Source organism: Hippocampus bargibanti, linkage group LG08, assembly GCF_051943395.1.
Source record: "Hippocampus bargibanti isolate YZ-2025 linkage group LG08, ASM5194339v1, whole genome shotgun sequence".
NCBI lineage: Eukaryota > Metazoa > Chordata > Actinopteri > Syngnathiformes > Syngnathidae > Hippocampus > Hippocampus bargibanti.
In genome coordinates this window covers 12,691,245-12,711,589 of record NC_142741.1, presented here as the reverse complement: position 1 = coordinate 12,711,589, position 20,345 = coordinate 12,691,245, and the positions used below count along the sequence as shown (strand labels likewise).

Below are 20,345 nucleotides of genomic sequence, written 5' to 3'. Positions count from 1 at the left end.
GTGGGGGAAAAAAAGAGTGTTGAGAGAACAAACCTGCTCTGAGAACCACAGCGCAAGGCTGCCTCTTGCAAATTGCGTCGTCTTTGCTGTTGCGACTTGATCTCTTTTACTTTCCAAAGTTTCTCTTCAGACTCCGTTGTCCTTGTTGCGCACATTTTATACGATAACAGTGACAACACTTAATGATCAGCCATGTGGTTCACAAACGCGTCTCTTTATTAGCAGCTATAACAAAGAAAGCACGGTCAGGCTGAGAAGCTTGAACGTGCACCGAGATGACTTGAACCAGACTTGAAGATTTGTTGAATGCTGCTTGGACTCCAAAAAAGTAGCACAAAGGACGTACCACGTCAAGACTGGAATACTTTTACTACGACTAATTCATAAATAAATATTTTATTTAAGAACGAGTGACAGTTTCGTCAAAAAAGTGTGTTCGAAATGTCACAGAAGATCTGAGATCTGCACTTTTTAGTCGCGCATGAATTTTGGCCATCTTTGATGACGATGGACGGCATTTAAATTTGATCAAAATACTTTGTATTATTATAGAGAATAAATAGCAGTCGTAAATGTTTGTAATTACAAAACTATTATTGTTATAACAGTGACAATTATATTATGATTTGATCACAGGTTCGTCTTAGTGTACCTTTAATTTGGATGGATACGGGTTCTAGGTGTCCCCTCCTTTCTATCCTCAGATGTCATGCGTATGCTGTGAATGTTTTTAATGTAGTATGTTCTAGTGTGGGTGCCGTAGTTGGAGATCGAGGCTAACCTTCTGCGCATGAGCGAGATACCCAGCTGCCGTTTTGACGAGCACCACAACAGGAAGAGCGCGTGGGGTCAGAAATACAGTCATGGCTTCAATCGGTATTTGTGTAGAGTGGCTATTTCTCTCGTGTGGTACTAAATTGATAGCGGCTCACATCAAACAGGACAGGTGAGTTGAAATTAAAAGGCTTGCGTTGAAAATAATAGTTCGTTCACTCCTCTGGCGGGTACTCTTCTAAAGTTTAGGAGCCACGTTGTCGTTTACAAACACTGCAGTTTATTTATTTGTTACTTCGAAATAGTGTATATATAATACGAGACTGGAAGTCCAAAATATAATTTCAGGATGCGTCTTCAATTTTTGCCTTGTGTAAGTTACATTTATGGAGTTATTTCACCATTTTGCTTTCACCCGCAAAAATCCGCACGAGTTCACCTGGTCGTCTGTTGTTTGCTATTTGTTGTTTTACTTGTGTATTTTTTTTATATTTATGTCTATATTTGTGCATTTCAATTTGCTGCCCTTGTTTTTAGCTTTGTGTGTTTCAATGAACTGCGTGTTTGTACCAGTGACGTGCGGTGAGGTTCATGGCTGGTGAGGCACTGACGTCATCAATGACGTCACCGCCCGTCTCTACTTAGTATTTGAACGGTAAATTCAGCCATTTTGAAAAAAATCCTAAAACGGTGAAGTTAAATGGACAAGAACTTTAAAGTACAAATCACGAAATACATCTAACTGTTTAATTTATTTTTTCATTTGATATTTCCATGACAGCTTTCCATGATGACAGGTGAGGCACTGCCTCACCTGCCTCCACTGACTGCACGTCACACTGGTTTGTACTTTGGTTGATAGGGTAAAGTTATTTCATCTTTGCTGCATGTTGCACAAAGAGTATTCTGACAAACACACTTGATTCGAGACAGCTTTCGATTAGTTATTCTGGTGCGTCCGAAGTCTGTGTTGGGAAGGCGTCTTTGCCGAGTAATTATTCGTTCCAGGTCCATCCATCCATCCGTTTTCTGCTGCGCTTTATCCTCACACGATTCGCGAGACATTCTGGAACCTATCTCGGCTGTCTTCTGGGGGAATGCAGGGGACACCTTCAACCGGTTGTCAGCCAGTCGCACTTACACCTCCGGACAGTTCGTTTCGTGTGCGTGCCATGCATGTTTTTGGAATGTGGAAGGGTGTTTCAGTTCTGAAATCTGAAAACGGGTGCTGTGATCCTTAACCCCATACCTTCATGCCATCTTTGACACACAGTTTTGAACGCATCATCAGGTCAAGAATTGATGAAAAGACGCTTCCATTCCAACATAGGAAGGGAGAGCAGTGTTTTAAAAACATCATAACCAATTTTCCCTGCTTGGGTTAGGGCGAGTATTGGTGATGCAAGTATCTCGTTTGCAGACTTTACCTGCAAAATATTACATTTATCATGAAATGAAAAACACACATGCTAATTGTTATTTATTTTTTTTAAGCATCGCTAATGACTTTTTTGATTGTGGCTCTGCATTGAACAGTCGCGGAATCCCATGTCCACATTTAGAACCAAAACAAGAGCAAACTGTAGGAAGATGACAATTTTTAAAACAGTTATGTGGGAATAAATAATTTGTCATATTTATGAATCGGACTTTGACGCAGCTGAATGTGGACTTAATGTTTCTAAAATTGGATTATATTTATTCATCAGTGTTTTGGAGAGAAATAGTGTTCTTATTTTCGTCGTAAATACAGTAGCTTTAAAATGGCGATGGTGAACCCTCTTCTAAAGAGTAGTAGTACCGGTAGTTTGGACCGCAGCATTTTTAAATAATTACAGATCCAACTGTCTGCAACTCCCCGTTTAAAAAAAAAAAACTAGAGAAATTTTTTTTTTCAGTTACATATATATATATATATATATATATATATATATATATATATATATATATATATATAAATAAAAATTCCTCGTCTCACCCACCATGGGTGGTGTCTGTCCCCATTTCAGCTCGGGTCCTCTACCAGAGGCCAGGAAGCTTGAGGGTTCTGCGCAGTATCCGTGCTGTTCCCAGCACTGCGCTTTTCTGGACCGAGATATCCGATGTTGTTCCCGGGATCTGTTGCAACCACTCGTCGAGTTTGGGGGTCACTGCCCCGAGTGCTCCGACCACCACAGGCACGACTGTCACCTTTACCTTCCAGGCTCTCTCCAGCTCCTCTCTGAGCCCTTGGTATTTCTCGATTTTCTCATGTTCCTTCTTTCTGATGTTCCCATCACTCGGGACCGCTACATCCACGACAACGGCTTTCCTTTCCCCTTTATCTATGACCACGATATCTGGTTGGTTGGCCATTACCATCTTGTCAGTCTGTATCTGGAAGTCCCACAGGATTTTTGCTCGGTCATTCTCCACCACCTTGGGAGGTGTTTCCCATTTTGACCTTGGGGTTTCCAGTCCATACTCCGCACAGATGTTTCGGTAGACTATGCCAGCCACCTGGTTATGGCGCTCCATGTAGGCTTTCCCTGCCAGCATCTTACACCCTGCAGTTACGTGTTGGATTGTCTCAGGTGCCTCTTTGCACAACCTACACCTTGGGTCTTGTCTGGTGTGGTATATCCCTGCCTCTATGGCTCTGGTGTTCAGGGCCTGCTCTTGGGCAGCCAGGATGAGTGCCTCTGTGCTGTCCTTTAGGCCAGCCCTCTCTAGCCACTGATAGGACTTCTTGAGATCAGCCACTTCTGCTATGGTTCGGTGGTACATCCCGTGTAGGGGCTTTTCCTCCCATGATTGTCCCTCTTCCAGCACCTCATCCTCTGTTCCCCATTGTCTGAGACATTCTCTGAGTACATCATCCGTTGGAGCCTTCTCTTTGATGTATTCATGGAGCTTGGATGTTTCATCCTGGACAGTGGCTCTCACACTCACTAGTCCCCGGTCCTTCCTTACGGCTTGTGTACAGTATATATATATATATATATATATATATATATATATATATATATATATATATATATATATATATATATATATATATATATATATATATATATGTATATGATTACAAGAAAGCATATGACTCGATAGCACACACATGGATCACTGAATGCTTGGAGTTGTATAAGGTCAACAGGACCCTGAGAGCCTTCGTTGCAAACTCGATGAGGATGTGGAAAACCACCCTTGAAGCCAATGGCAAACCACTAACGCAAGTGTCCATCAAATGTGGCATATACCAAGGTGATGCACTCTCCCCACTGCTGTTCTGCATAGGAGTGAACCCCCTCAGCCAGATAATTGCCAAGACAGGCTATGGATACCGCCCCAGAAATGGAGCTACGATCAGTCACCTCCTCTACATGGATGACATAAAGCGGTATGCTAAGAGTGAAAGGGACATAGACTCCCTGATCCACACAACCAGGATCTACAGCAATGATATCGGGATGTCATTCAGGCTGGAGAAATGTAGTCGGATGGTGACTAAGAGGGGCAAGGTAGTCCACACTGAAGGGGTCTCACTCCCTGAAGGAACAATAGCAGACATTGAAAACAGCTACAAGTACCTTGGTATACCACAGGCCAATGGCAACCTCGAACTAGCAACAATGAAAGCGACTACGACCAAATACCTCCAGCGGGTGAGGCAAGTCCTCCGAAGCCAGCTCAATGGCAAGAACAAGACCCGGGCAATAAACAGCTATGCCCTGCCAGTGATCAGATACCCTGCAGGAATAATAAGGTGGCCAAAGGAAGAGATTCAGACCACGGATGTTAAGACCCGAAAACTCCTCACCATGCATGGAGGGTTCCATCCCAATTCCAGCACCCTGAGACTGTACACAAGCCGTAAGGAAGGAGGCCGGGGACTAGTGAGTGTGAGAGCCACTGTCCAGGATGAAACATCCAAGATCCATGAATACATCAAAGAGAAGGCTGCAACGGATGATATACTCAGAGAATGTCTCTGACAATGGGGAACAGAGGATGAGGTGCTGGAAGAGGGACAATCATGGGAGGAAAAGCCCCTACACGGGATGTACCACCGAACCATAACAGAAGTGGCTGATCTCAAGAAGTCCTCTCAGTGGCTAGAGAGGGCTGGGCTAAAGGACAGCACAGAGGCACTCATCCTGGCCGCTCAAGAGCAGGCCCTGAATACCAGAGCCATAGAGGCAGCGATATACCACACCAGACAAGACCCAAGGTGTAGGTTGTGCAAAGAGGCACCTGAGACAATCCAACACATAACTGCAGGGTGTAAGATGTTGGCAGGGAAAGCCTACATGGAGCGCCATAACCAGGTGGCTGGCATAGTCTACCGAAACATCTGTGCGGAGTATGGACTGGAAACCCCAAGGTCAAAATGGGAAACACCTCCAAAGGTAGTAGAGAATTACCGAGCAAAGATCCTGTGGGACTTCCAGATACAGACTGACAAGATGGTAATGGCCAACCAACCAGATATCGTGGTCCTAGATAAAGGGCAAAAGAAAGCCGTTGTCGTGGATGTAGCGGTCCCGAGTGATGGAAACATCAGAAAGAAGGAACATGAGAAAATGGAGAAATACCAAGGGCTGAGAGAGGAGCTGGAGAGAGCCTGGAAGGTAAAGGTGGCAGTGGTGCCTGTGGTGGTCGGAGCACTCGGGGCAGTGACCCCCAAACTCGACGAGTGGTTGCAACAGATCCCGGGAACAACATCGGATATCTCGGTCCAGAAAAGCGCAGTGCTGGGAACAGCACGGATACTGCGCAGAACCCTCAAGCTTCCTGGCCTCTGGTAGAGGACAAAAAAAGGGGGGCAGACACCACCCATGAGGGGAGAGGCGAGGATTTTTGTTTATATATACAGTAAAGTCTCGTTATATCGATATCGGTTATATCGATAGTACCGCTTATTACGATGCTATTTTCATTTCCCTTGCACATTTCTAGTCTTTTTATGTATAATTAGTACCGTTTATTACGATAATCCGGTTATTACGGTGCTCCTTTTCATCCCACGCCGGCCATTTTTGTTGTTTATATCGATATATCCGTCGCGCCATTGGTCAACTTGGTCACGTGTCTTGTTACGTGAGCCGCCATCGGTCGCGCCATTGGTCGACTTGGTCACATGAGCCGCCATCGGTCGCGCTATTGGTCGACTTGGCCGTGTGACTTTGTCACGTGACACGCCATCGGTCGCGCCATTGGTCAACTTGGTCACGTGTCTTGGTTACGTGTCACGCCATCAGTCGCGCCATTGGTCGACTTGGTCAGGTGACTTGGTTACGTGCCCAGCACCCGTGTAGCAGAGCCATTTTCATTTTCAGACGCTAGCTCGTGTGTAGCAGACGAGATTGAAGTGTTTGTGTTAAAAGGTAAAAATGGGAAGCAGAAGAAGATTGATGACTTTTTTAAATTGTATACATAATACAGTAAGATGTAAGCGTTGCAGTTTCCCTGTTGTGTTATGTACATGCCCACTGTACTGTATATGAATGCAATCGTTTTTTTGCAACAATGTTTCTTGTTTTGTCTGCTGAAGCGCGATGATTTTGAAAATTATTAACATTCCATACTGTGTATTAAAGGACAGCCGATGTCACTTTTTATTCAAATGCAAATAAAAATGACTTCACGCCAAGACGTCTTGCATTGCTTGTGAATCCAAACAATGGCTTCAGATTCGGATAATATGCTTTCTTGTTACACATCCAGTTATGAATATGTTTCAAATACACTGTAGTTCTGAAGATTAAAGCATACATGTTTACAATCATTAAAGAATTATATGTGCCATTTTGAGTCAACATTGGGGGAACATCTCTCACCCAAAAAAAAGGGAGCTAATGGCCAGCTCCGTTTCTTATATGGCGCTTGGCTGCCCTCTTTTGGCGGCTTTTGTTTAATGCAGTTCGGCGCAGGATTGGATATATCGATAGTCCCGGTTATTTTTTCGATATTTTTTCGGACTCCCTTGAATATCGATATAACGAGACTTTACTGTATTTTAAATACAAATAATATCTTATATCTTATATCTTATATCTTATATCTTATATCTTATATCTTATATCAATATATTTGTTTTTAGGACGAACCAGTCCAGAGACAGTTGTTTTAAGTTATTTATATTCTTCTTTTCGTTTCGGCTTTTCCGTTCAAGGTTTGCCATCGCAAATCAATGTCCTCCATCTAACCCGGTTTTGTGCATCCTCTTCTCTCACACCAGTATGTGACATCAGTGAAAGGTGTTAGTATGTAAGTTTAGAATATTTTTTTTCTCTGAACAAAAATCATGATGTTTTGCATTGATGACTATGTGCATTAGTTTAGACTTACTATTCTTTTTTTGTGCAACAACTACACATCACTTCCAATTGTTAACTGTCATTTTCTTTTCAGTGACATGCAAAATCAACTGTCTACTTCTTTTCCCTTCTGCTTTTCCCTTCAGGGGTCGCCACAGCGAATCAGTGTCCATCTAACCTAGTTTGTGCATTCTCTTCTCTCACAACAGCTACCTTCATGTCCTCTTTGACAACACCCATAAACCTCTTGTGTCTTCTTTTCAGTCTCCTGCCTGGCAGTTCAAGGCTCAGCATCTTTCTTCCGATATAGTCACTCTCTCTCCCCGGGACAGGTCCAAACCATCTCAGTCTGGCCTCTCTGACTTTCTATCCAAAACCTCTAATATGAGTTGTCCCTCTGATATATACTCATTCTTGATCCTATACAACCTCATCATCTTCATCTCTTCTACCTCCAGCTCTGCTTCCTGTCTTTTCTTCAGTGGCACTGTCTCCAAGTCCAAACATCATGGCTGTTCTCACCAACGTTTTATACACATTTCATTTCATCCCAGCTGAAACTCTTCTATCACACATCACACCTGACATTTTTCTGCAGCCATTCCAGCCTGCCTGGACGCATTTCTTCACCCCTTTTACACACTCTCCATTGCTCTGGACAGTTGACCCAAGTCCTTAAAATCCTCCACCTTCTTTATCTCTTCTCCCAGTATTAGCACTCTTGTACTTGGGTCCCTCTCATTCACACACATATATTCCGTCTTGCTACGACTGATCGTCATTCCTCTCCTTTAAAGGGCATCCCTCCACCTTTCTAGTTTCTCCCCCACCTGTTCCCTGCTCTCTCTACAGATCACAATGTCATCTGCAATGTCATCTGCAAACATCATCGTTCTGTCAGCCTGTCCATCACCATAGTGAGTAAGAAAGGGCTCAGTGACCCCAGGTGGAGTCCCACTTCCACCTTGAATTTCTCGGTCACACCGACAGCACACCTCACCACTGTCTTACAGTCATGATACATGTCTTGCACCGCTCTGACATACCTTTCTGTCACTCCAGACTTCCTCATGCAATACCACAGCTCTTCCCTGGGCACCCCATCATAAGCTTACTCCTAGTAGTTGTGGGATCAGCAGCTCCTATTGTGTCTACAAAGACACAATGCAATTCCTTCAATTTCTTCTACTCTGTACATTCTTAAAGCAAACACTGCATCTGTCATGCTCTTTTTTTGGGGCATGAATACTGCCATACTGCTGCTCACAAATGTTAACTTGTGCTCTTAGTCTAGCTTCAATTACTCTTTTCCATAATTTCATTGTATGGCTCATCAACGTTATTCCTCTGTAGTTAGTACAACTCTGTACATCTCCCTTGTTCTTAAACCAGTACACTTCGTATCCATTCTTCAGGCATCTGTTGATCATCTAAGATCATGTTGAACAACCCAGTCAGAAACACCACTGCCACTTCTCCTAGGCACTTCCATACCTCGATTGGTAAATCATCTGGCCCGAGTGCCTTTCCCCCCTTCATCCTCTTCAGCGCCCTCCTCACTTCATCCTTGCTAATGTTTGCTACGTCTTGGTCCACAACAGTCACGTCTTCTACTCTTTGTTCCTTCTCATTTTCCTCATTCATCAATTCTTCAAAGTACTCTTTCCATCTTGCCATCACACTACTCGCACCTGTTAATACATTGCCATCTTTATCCTTGGTATGGAAGTAAGGATGCCCCTTGTGACTACATTTCAGCAATTTATATTATACTAGGCATAATGCAGTCATGAAATAACTCACCGTCTGCATAGAGTAAATTAAAGCATTTTCATAACCATGAACTGCAGCGTATTAAAAGGCTCAGTCTCAAGTATGGGTGCTATTTCCATCTGTAAAACACAAACAATCTGCACTGTATGGGACGCAGGCATGGTAAAACATACACTATCTTAAAAAAATACAATAGCATGTATGCGTCTGTGTAAGCTCTCAGTCGTACAGGAGTGGTCCATCGATGAAAAGATCGGCAGTACATATGCACCTAAAAGCTAACAACCACTCATTTGACGACAATGAGGTTAAAATTTTAGCGAAAGAACATAGATGGTTTGAAAGGGGAGTAAAAGAAGCGATTTTCATAAAACAGCTAAATCCTTCACTAAACCGATATGGTGGGGTGAGGTTCAATTTGGATCATTCGTACAACAGCCTGCTTAGGCAACATAGGATTAGTAATACTGATGAGGTGATACTGGAGGAAGTGCGGCAATCAGGCCAGTCGTTAGTCAGGACAATAGGAACAATCAGTGGAGCCGCAGGGAGTAGTACTCTGCTCCCCCCAACCTGAAAGCAGGGACCTGTTGGGTTCTAATTCTTGTTTCTCATCTGGTTCGGTGTTCAACGAAGTTCTGTGATGAAATATCAGCGAGGGCGATAGATGGTGAAGAAAAAGCTACTTTGTTCTAGTGAAACAAAAAGGAGCACATCTCTCGTCGGAGCGAGGAGCCAAGAACACACGAACACAACAAGAACAAAAAGCACACAGCACACAGCCCGCCCGCTCAACTAGTTTTAAAAGGACACAGCAGCGATCTGTTGTCCAATCAGCTACGGACAAGTATTGTACATTAGACTGAAAGTTGATACTTGTTACATTCTGCTTTCACAACTATTCAACTAATAAGCTTCATAATTCCATGTAGTCTAAATTAAACATGCAATAACATAATATGTATTGGATTGGATTGGATTTGCCTTTATTAGTCTCGCTGTGGAGAAATTTACATTTCACAGCAGCACTGATCTAAACATAAAATAACATAAAATGTACTAAGCTAAACATGGAATAACAATGTTTACGAATGTCCATAAAAACACTCTATCAGGACCTATCATAGCAGAGTCCGGCACCGCCACGTCTGGACGGTAGGGATATATATATGGGGCCTAAACTAGCAGAAATACTTTAGTTTGCTGACGAAGTTTCTTGGATAAGAAGCGAAACGTCCATCACCTTCAAAGAAGTACAGATGACGGCTGAAGAATCCTTTTCATCAGTAGCATGTATGCATACTAGCTTTTTTTATTTTTATTTTTTAAACAGCAGCAGGACATTTTTTTTAAATTTACAACAGATTCTTTTCTGACAGACAGTGGCTTTTTAGGTGTTCAATTACCTTACATATTTCGGCGTATACTTCCGCCTTCGTCAGAGTGTCACGGATGTTGTTGTGATGCGCCTTTTTCAGCTGATGTTACTATGAGGGCGTGACGTACCTGTCAGATCTGACTGGGAAGTCATGCCCCCCGCTGTCCGCTTATCCCTCTAGGATACTGCTCTAGGTGGTAGAGAGCATGTAAGCTCCCTCATCCCTGTTTATGGTCCTTGGTTCTCACTTCCGGATTTCAATGGCCTTCCTGATCCAGCACTGATGTTTGTTTTCTTCAGTGCGGATGACTCTGGCGTTCTCCCAGTCCGTGATGTGATTCTCTATTTTGCAGTGGTCTGTGATGGCTGATTTATGGTGTTCCTGTTGTGCTTGTTCTTTTATCTCTTGTTTATATTGTTGCTGTCTCCTTCTCACACTCCTTCTTGTGCTCGTTTTTCCTTGTATTAAAACTCGTTCCTGTCTCCCCGATGTATGATATATTGCATGATTTGCATGGGATTTCATATATTGAGTTGCATTTATTTTCCGGGTGTATTTTGTCCTTTGGGTGTACCAAAATCTGTCGGAGAGTTGTATATGGTTTGAGTATACGCCAAAACATGTAAGGTAATTGAACACCTAAAAAAGCCACTGTTCGTAAGAAAAGAATCAGTTGTAAATTAGATAACAAGTAGACAGAATGAACTTAACACAACTAGTAGCAGGATAAGTTCATTTTGTTGTACTTTTTGAAGTACAGTAAAGTCTCGTTATATCGATATTCAAGGGAGTCCGAAAAAATATCGATATAACCGGGACTATCGATATATCCGACCCTGTTTGCATGTAATTTTCTCTGTGCGTGCATAGAAATAGTATCGATATAACCGGGACTATCGATGTATCCGATATCGATATAACGAGACTTTACTGTATTTAACAATGTAAGTAGGCCGGGTCCATTGTAATTCCTTGTGTACTCATAAAATAGTTCATTTATAGAAAGACTTTATCTTTCAAATAAACCAGTTAGGTATTTCAATCGTTCTTTTGTTGCAGAGACCCATTTGTATTTGACTGCAGCACCGCCAAGAAAAGGGAAAATGACTCAAAGACTGACGACAATAGGTAAAATAAAACATGACAAAGTAATCATATCCATGTGAATAAAATGTAACAATTCAATGTAGTTGTTGTGAGGATACCAAATTGTATTAATTCTATTCGCATTGATCTGTGGATTAATTTGTGTTGAATCCAAAATGAGGAAAATTTAAAACCATATCTGTCTTTGTCATCCACAACCTCAGTCTTGCAGGGACAACTGGACGTGACATCATACTTTCCTTCATAATTTCACCCTCTGGGAAACTGGTGGCTCTCACTGATGACTCCAAACGACTGGTCCTGTTGCGATATGAGCATTCTTGGCAGTGTGTCAGCACCAGGTAAAATTAGGTCCTATCCACCAAGACCGACCATTTATACTCTGTATGAAAAGGTGCATATTTGTTTTGTAGGTGGTTGGCGAGGAGGGGCACATCCTTGGTTTTTAACAGGGCGGAAGACGAGTTGCTTGTGGCTGATAAATCGGGTGATGTGTATTCCTTCTCAGTGATGCAGCCGGAGAGAGAAGGCCATCTTAAGATGGGCCACTTATCCATGATACTAGCTGTTGTAAGGATACCGCCATTAATACATGCACTTTTTTACCAAAGCGGATGTGTGCTCATGATAGATGGAGGTAAAAATGATTTGTAGCAGTCTATCTCCAGTATATTTCTTGATTGCACTCAATACCGGGAGGGATAGTTTTAGTCACACAAAGCAAAGAGTTTCTCATAGGTATATTTTGTCCTGATGTAATAAAATGTAGATTTTCATTGCATTGTTGGTTGCTATTTGGTGTGGGTGAAATAACATGGATTGTTAGATGCATCACAAGACATACACATGATGCTGAATATTAAATGATGATCTGCTGGCGGATCAAAAAAATGGTAGACAGAAGGACACTGCCCACCAGATAATCAATACAATGCAATGCATATGGATTTATATTGCGCTTTAACAATAGCTGAAGCTGTAACAAAGCGCTTAACATTGACATCTATCATACAGAGGAAAAATAAAGCAGTGTCAAAGATAGTAGAAAGCACCAGGGACTAAAACCAAGATCAAGTCGGAATAATTCTGAAATTGCCATTGAAAGAGCTGCGCTGTCAAGTTTATTAGAATTGCTCATTATAAGAATTTCAGAAGCCTTAGCAAGCAAAAGACAAATATTAATTACACGCTTGGATCTAAACCTACCAGTCAGGAAAGCAAAAACTCAAAACCCTAGTTAGGGAATGCAAAATTCTCCAGAGCAAGCCCTTCAGTTAAGTGCGCCCCCCCCCTCACATCTTGTTTTGGTTGATCCGGCAGTGAATGAGTTAAATACCCTTTTACTTGTATTCTTGTTAAACACGTCCTACCAATAGGACTGACAAATTGTTTGGCGAACGAACGAGCGAGAGGTCTTGCTAAAAGAATTTGTGGCTAACCAACCAATGTTAATGAGCAGGCAAGCTAGTAAACTATCAGACAAATTGCTAGGCTACCATAGGTCATACGTAATGTGGTTAAAATCCAAATGTATTAGCTGTATATTAGCTAGCTAACTAGCTTTCTATCTACGTATTTGAGTTATTCCGGTTGAGTGAACGCTGGCGCATGTGGCTGCTGCTGCTCACCCACAGAAAAACGTATCCTGTGACTGTAAAGTGACCTTGAGAGTGTTGAAAGGTGCTTATAAATGAAATTTATTATTATTATTATTGTTATTATTATCATCATCATCGGTGCAGAATCCACACAGAAACTCACAGCCATGGCAATGTTACTGGCACATTGCAATTGGGCTGACGCAAACCAAAATACTATCACATAGATGCCTTGATGCTTAATGATGCCCGTATATGTGAAAATGGTCCAAAATGTCGACCTAAAATTTCTAAACATCATTTGTTTTGTTGGTTGGTTCGCAGTCGGAAAAGGGTTGGAAAACTGGTCTCACCAATCCCCCCAAAAGATTGGATTGGATTGGCCTTTATTAGTTTCGCAATGGAGAAATTTACATTTCACAGCAGCAAAGTGATGAAAGTAATAGGAAAGGAAAGGAATGAGTCGAAAAACAAAATACAGAGCTGCGACAGAGGCATACTCTCACCACGCCATGTTGATGTCAAAAACAACAACAAAAAACTAAATAACAAATAATGTGACACAACACAAAAGAGACAAGACAATCATTCAATCTTAAGCACTTTCTGCACCTTCTTTGTTGCATGAGGAGAGGATCAAAGCATCCTTTTTCCCCAAGACTGGCAAGTGGTGTGTTTATAACATGTATCCTCATTGATGAGAAGGTTTCTTCAGCCGTCATCTGTACAAATGTGAAGGTTTCGGACGTTTCGCCTCCTATCCAAGAGGCTTCGTCAGCGAACCAAGAGGCTTCGTCAGCGAACTGTTCGCTGACGAAGCCTCTTGGATAGGAGGCGAAACGTCCGAAACCTTCACATTTGTACAGATGCGTCTGTGTAAGCTCTCAGTCGTACAGGAGTGGTCCATCGATGAGAAGGTTTCTTCAGCCGTCATCTGTACAAAAGTGAAGGTTTCGGACGTTTCGCCTCCTATCCAAGAGGCTTCGTCAGCGAACTAAAGTCTGACTGGTCGTATCGGCCCCATTTATATATCCCTCATGTCCAGACCTGGTGGCACCGGACACAGCTATGATAGGTCCCTACTCTCAGGTTGGGGGGGGCGCGGGACACCCCTCTGTGGCCCCACTGATTGTTCCTACATTCCTGACTAACGATTGGCCTATTACACCCACTCCCCCCGGTATCACCTCATCAGCATAACGACCCTCATCAGCATTGCGAAAGTTGCCTAACCTGTTTTGCCTGAGCAGGCTATTGTATGAACGATCCAAATTGAACCTCACACCACCAGACCGGTTTAATGAAGGATTTTGTTGTTTTATAAGAATCGCCTCTTTTACCCCCCTTTCAAACCATCTATGTTCTTTCGCTAAGATTTTAACCTCATTGTCGTCAAATGAGTGGTTGCTAGCTTTTAGGTGCAAATGTACTGCCGATTGAGGCCCACTAGTATTATCCCTGCGATGTTGATAAAGTCTTTTTTTGAGAATTTGTTGAGTCTCCCCAATGTACTGCTCTTTACAATTTTCATTCTGTTCTACAGTAATGTAGTTTATTCCATACATTGTAAGAATGAAAATTGTAAAGAGCAGTACATTGGGGAGACTCAACAAATTCTCAAAAAAAGACTTTATCAACATCGCAGGGATAATACTAGTGGGCCTCAATCGGCAGTACATTTGCACCTAAAAGCTAGCAACCACTCATTTGACGACAATGAGGTTAAAATCTTAGCGAAAGAACATAGATGGTTTGAAAGGGGGGTAAAAGAGGCGATTCTTATAAAACAACAAAATCCTTCATTAAACCGGTCTGGTGGTGTGAGGTTCAATTTGGATCGTTCATACAATAGCCTGCTCAGGCAAAACAGGTTAGGCAACTTTCGCAATGCTGATGAGGGTCGTTATGCTGATGAGGTGATACCGGGGGGAGTGGGTGTAATAGGCCAATCGTTAGTCAGGAATGTAGGAACAATCAGTGGGGCCACAGAGGGGTGTCCCGCGCCCCCCCCAACCTGAGAGTAGGGACCTATCATAGCTGTGTCCGGTGCCACCAGGTCTGGACATGAGGGATATATAAATGGGGCCGATACGACCAGTCAGACTTTAGTTCGCTGACGAAGCCTCTTGGATAGGAGGCGAAACGTCCGAAACCTTCACTTTTGTACAGATGACGGCTGAAGAAACCTTCTCATCGATTTGTACAGATGACGGCTGAAGAAACCTTCTCATCGATGGACCACTCCTGTACGACTGAGAGCTTACACAGATGTATCCTCATTCTTGCTTTTAGACTGTGTCACTTAATGATCAGTATATCATCACTGCTGACCGAGACGAAAAAATACGAGTGAGTCACCTTTGTTCTCCGCACAGCATCCAGTCCTTCTGCCTCGGACACAAAGAGTAAGTAATGCTTCTCTTATTAATGTTTCCAATCGAGGGACACAAATGGTACATTTGATGGATTTTGTTTTATTCTGTTAGGTTTGTCAGCTCGCTGTTGGTTCCTTCAGGTGATTTGGACTGGTTGCTGTCAGGATCGGGGGTATGTTTGTCAACTTTTGGATGGGATTTACCGTGCAGATACTTTCTATAAATGCTGTCGTGAAAATTGTTAATAAGGAACGATTCACATGCGTATACCAAGAAAAATTGGCCCCATTGTGAGATGGAAACAAAATGATACTAGTTCTTCATTGTTGTTTTTTTTTGTCCAAACAAAAAATGTAAAATTAGCATATGCAACAGAATTTAACCTTGTTTTGAAAAATAGATTCTCGGCTGCTTTGTGAAGTACAGTGAGACCTCAACTTATTTAGTTCCCAGACAGAGTGTGTAAGGCGAAAAGTGTGTATCTCCCCAAAAAAATTCCCATAGGAAACCATTAAAATGGGAATAATCAGTTCCCGGTTTTCCATGAAATATAGTTTTTAACTCAATAAGCCTTAAAACTACACACAACATACCTTATTCTATGTATAATAAATGTGCTATTGTATTGTAATGAAAGAAATACACGGCATTGTATCATAAAGTCACAAAGAGAGGCACATTACATGAGGACTGTAATTAAAGAAATAAACTGCTGTAAAATAAAGTTTTATTTACCTTTTTGATGGTCAGTCACCTTCCATAAGGACTGTTGGTAACTTAACCTCTGGTGTGGCTTCTCTTCTTTTTTCTTTGAAGACTCCTCATCATTTTTGCTGATTAAAAACCTCTTAATTGACACCTGTTGCTTTCTGACTTGTAAGGTCTCACGAAGCTGAGGCATCACATTATTGTTCATCATGTTGATGATTGTCATAGCCACAGTCTTTTATGAATGGAACTGTTTGGTAAAAGCCTGCACATCATTCCACTTTGCCAACATTGCCTTCTCCTCCTCACCCTCAGATGTTCTTGAACCATCCGTTACTGGCTTTAAAATCCTAAATAAGCGGCGAACTTCCAGGTTGGCGCATGGCGATATCGGCGTGAATTAGCCGTGCTTTCTCGCATAAAATAGCTTTACTCACGCTGTCGCCGGATAGCTGCTTTTCATGAATCCAAATTAACAGAAGTTTTTCAACTTCTTCGATTGCCCGAGACCGTCGCTTTGAGAGCACGGAAACACCTTTTGCAACAGACGTACCTTTGATGGCTTCTCTGTTCCGGAGAATGGGAGCAATGGTTGACTTAGCATAGCCGTGCTTGGCCACTAAATCACACAAACGCACACCTCGTTTGTGTTTTTCAATTATCTCCTTCTTCTCAGCCACAGTGATTTTATTTTGTGTCTTCTTGGGCTGAACACGAGCCTGTGGTGGTTTTTTTTCTGTCCCATCACAGTAAAATTATCAGCAAAAAGCTCCAAGTAGGCGATCGACGTGTGCATTCAATGAGAGGGGGTGTGCTAAGTAGCGCCGGCTGAAGCGCTGTTCGGTCGTGTGCTTCCACCGAACATCACTCCGCCAACCGTGGTGGGTGTGTTTTATGAAAATAGTGATTATTATAAGGTTTAATTTTCATAAATTTGACGTTCTTAAGACGAAAAGTTTGTAAGTTGAGGTCTCACTGTATTTGTAGGGGACCAAGTGAGCCTATGAATAAAGGTTAGGTTTTGATAATCTGGCAGTCACCAGGCCATTTCGGCTGTTTGTCATGTCTCGACTCATTCTGGATCCTGACAGACACACTCTCATGTAGGTTCTGTCTGGTTTAAGAATGGACAATAGAAGTATGGCCCGAATTCCCCAGCAGTTGACATTGGGCAAGTGCTGACCAGGTCCAGGATGGGCATTCGAATTGTGAAGTGTGACCTAAGTCCATGAATGAGAAATCATCAATCAGCCTGTCAGCTGCCATTCCAACCGCCATGTTTCCCACGGCTACAAGGACACCTGACTTGGATGACCTGCTATTCTTTATGTTGCTTCTGCCAGTTACCGGACCCAACGACTTTTAAAACGTTTCTCTATTTGGCAGGATGGGACGATGAAGCTGTGGGAGTATACTACTGGTCAGAAACTCCAAAGTTGGGACTTGCACGGCCCGGAAGAGACATTGAAGAATAAGGGGGTAATTATGTTCTTTCATGCCCAAGATTGAGTGTCAGTCATACAACAAACCACTGAATTTCATATCAACAAGTGCAGACCAGGTCTGTCTGTCTGTCTGTCTGTCTGTCTGTCTGTCTGTCTGTCTGTCTGTCTGCCTGCCTGCCTGCCTGTCTGTCTGTCTGTCTGTGTCTGTCTGTCTGTCTGTACATCTGTCTGTCTGTACATCTGTCTGTATGTACACGTACATGTGTATGCATGTATGTACATGTATGTATGTACGTGCGTATGTATGCAGGCATTCTTCTAGCCTGGTAATCCTCTTGGGAGAGCTGGACAAAGGGGAGTGGCGGTTCAAGATCAATTTCACTTAAAGGACAACCAACATCACTTTTTTGTTTCCAGAAAAACGTTTGAGAGCATCTAAAATACCCAAAACACGCAGTATGATATTTTTAGTCAAATGCAAAACAGCAATAAAAATGACTTAGTGTCCAAAATCTGCAAAAAATTGAGCTGCGAATTGGGCATTTTCAGAAAGTCCCGCCCCTAGTTCGTGACGTCACGCCCAGACGTCTTGCGTTGCTCAAGAATCAAAACAATGGCTTCAGATTCAGAGAATATGCTTTCTTGTTACACATCCAGTTATGAATATGATTCAAATAGTTCTGAAGAGGAAAGCATACATGTTTGCAATCGATTAAAGAATTTATTCCGTGCCATTTTGAGGCAACCTTGGGGGGGAATGTATCACCAAAAAAGAGGCAGAAAATGGCAACCAAGCTCTGTGTGAGGAATTAATCAGCCCGTTTCCACAGGCTGATTAATTCCTTACATGGAGCTTTGTTGCCCTCTTCTGCCTCTTTTTTGGTGCTACACGAAGTTTTCAGAGCAGCCAAGTACAGCCAAATGCATAGACGTGATAGAAGGACTGCTACAATGTGTCCTTTTTTCGGTCGGGTTAAGTCAACTTCAGTGACGTAACATACGGACTTGTCACCAACTCAAAAACAAGACTTCCGGAATATTCAGCACGAGTCTTAAAACGTAAAATATAGCTATGTGTGGTGGAATCTTTGTAAAATACGCTCAGTAGAAGTCATTTGAAGCCATTTTACAAATTACGGACATAACTTGTTCGGAGACGTCGGTTGTCCTTTAAGGGCCCTGGCTGGGGGCAGGGGTTTTGATAGAGGGGCACATTCAACCCCGAGGGCCGAAGAGAAAGAGGATCTGTTTGGGAGATAAAAAAAATGCTCAATCTTATTTGACTTTATCTTTTTATCAAACTTTTAAACCTTTGCAGACATGAGATTACTGTGATGATGAAGTTGTTGTTGATGTTAGGGCCATTCTTAATGAAGCAGGAATCAAAAGTAACAACAAAAAGAGTATTTAATCTTTGGGACGGCACAAAATGAAACTTCCTGTACCCAGAGGGGCAGGCAGCCCGAGGTGCGAAGAGAAAGAGGAGCTGTTTGGGAGAGCTTTTGTAAAGACTGGCAGGATGTGATGTCATGACCGGAAGTACAGATATAAAACGGAGGTCCCAGAAACTAAAACGATGTGTAAGGAAATGAAAAGATGTTTAAAATGTGTTCGTATAGCGAATGGCCCTAACAAAAAACAGTATAATAATCACAGGAGTGCTGATAAAAGATTCAGATCGGTCCAGATCTTGTAGAACAGTCTTAAGATGCCCTACTTATCGAGCAACTGTATTCTGCGATTTTTATTATTTCTGGCAAACTGATCAACCACCAATGATTCAAATTCTTTTGACATCAAAGACTTAATACAAAATACAGGGATGTTTTCACAAGATTATGGAAAGTGGAAAATCTCAATAATACATTGACGAGTCTTCTTTACATTTGTTGACATCTGTGCAGAAAGACATAAGGCTATTTATAGCCTCTGTGCGCCAGACCACTCCAATGAGTGGAAGAAGCAGAATGGCTTCTTACTGGCATTCAGAAATGGCCAATGAAATTTTAATCTCTTGTTTTTATTTAATTTACAGAAGGTAACAGTTTGCCATATTACCAGCTCCTTTGATGGGTGTCACATCGCTGTGCAGTGTGAAAGGTGAGTGCACCTCTGTCTTTGTGAAAGTCTTCGTTTGTTTTTGAAATAATTGTCGAAGGCTCCTTTCTGTTTATTGTCATTTACCTAGACTATTTTCAAATTTGAATCTTGCTTTGAAACCCTGTTTAAATGCAGGTTATGTCTGCTATTGTTCCTTCAGGGAGTGAGACCCCTTCTGTGTGGACTACCTTGCCCCTCTTAGTCACTATCCGACTACATTTCTCCAGCCCGAATGACATCCCGATGTCACTGCTGTAGATCCTGGTTGTGTGGATCAGGGAGTCTATGTCCCTTTCACTCTTAGCATACAGCTTTATGTCATCCATGTAGAGGAGGTGACTGATTATCCATAGCCTGTCTTGGGCGATTATCTGGCTAACGGGGTTCAGTCCTATGCAGAACAGCAGTGGAGAGAGTGCATCACCTTGGTATATGCCACATTTGATGGACACTTGCGTTAGTGGCTTGCCATTGGCTTCAAGTGTGGTTTTCCACATCCTCATCGAGTGTGCAATGAAGGCTCTCTGGGTCCTGTTGACCTTATACAGCTCCAAGCATTCAGTGATCCATGTGTGTGGCATCGAGTCATATGCTTTCTTGTAATCAATCCAGGCTGTGCACAGGTTGGTATGTCGGGACCTGCAGTCTTGTGCGACTGTTCTGTCAACCAGCTCTGGCACCTCTAGTATCTCTACCAATGCCTTTCTGTGCGTTGCTCATGTATTGATCCATGTGTCCACTTATCTTAGCCGCAATGATGCCTGACATGAGCTTCCATGTTGTGGAG

General features: G+C 42.5%; 1 protein-coding gene across 2 annotated transcripts in view; it reads left to right on the top strand.

The window, feature by feature from the left end:
- The first annotated feature begins 788 nt into the window (after positions 1-788).
- The window catches only part of wdr4 (WD repeat domain 4), a 45,289-nt gene continuing 25,732 nt past the window's right edge, over positions 789-20,345 (top strand). For both annotated transcript variants that reach the window (XM_089002175.1, XM_089002176.1), the window contains exons 1-8: positions 789-946; positions 11,285-11,353; positions 11,536-11,673; positions 11,746-11,902; positions 15,223-15,335; positions 15,417-15,477; positions 17,400-17,492; positions 19,494-19,558. In XM_089002175.1, the coding sequence (XP_088858301.1) occupies positions 864-946; positions 11,285-11,353; positions 11,536-11,673; positions 11,746-11,902; positions 15,223-15,335; positions 15,417-15,477; positions 17,400-17,492; positions 19,494-19,558 (779 nt within the window). In that variant the 5' untranslated portion in view covers positions 789-863. The remainder of the gene's footprint in view (positions 947-11,284; positions 11,354-11,535; positions 11,674-11,745; positions 11,903-15,222; positions 15,336-15,416; positions 15,478-17,399; positions 17,493-19,493; positions 19,559-20,345) is intronic.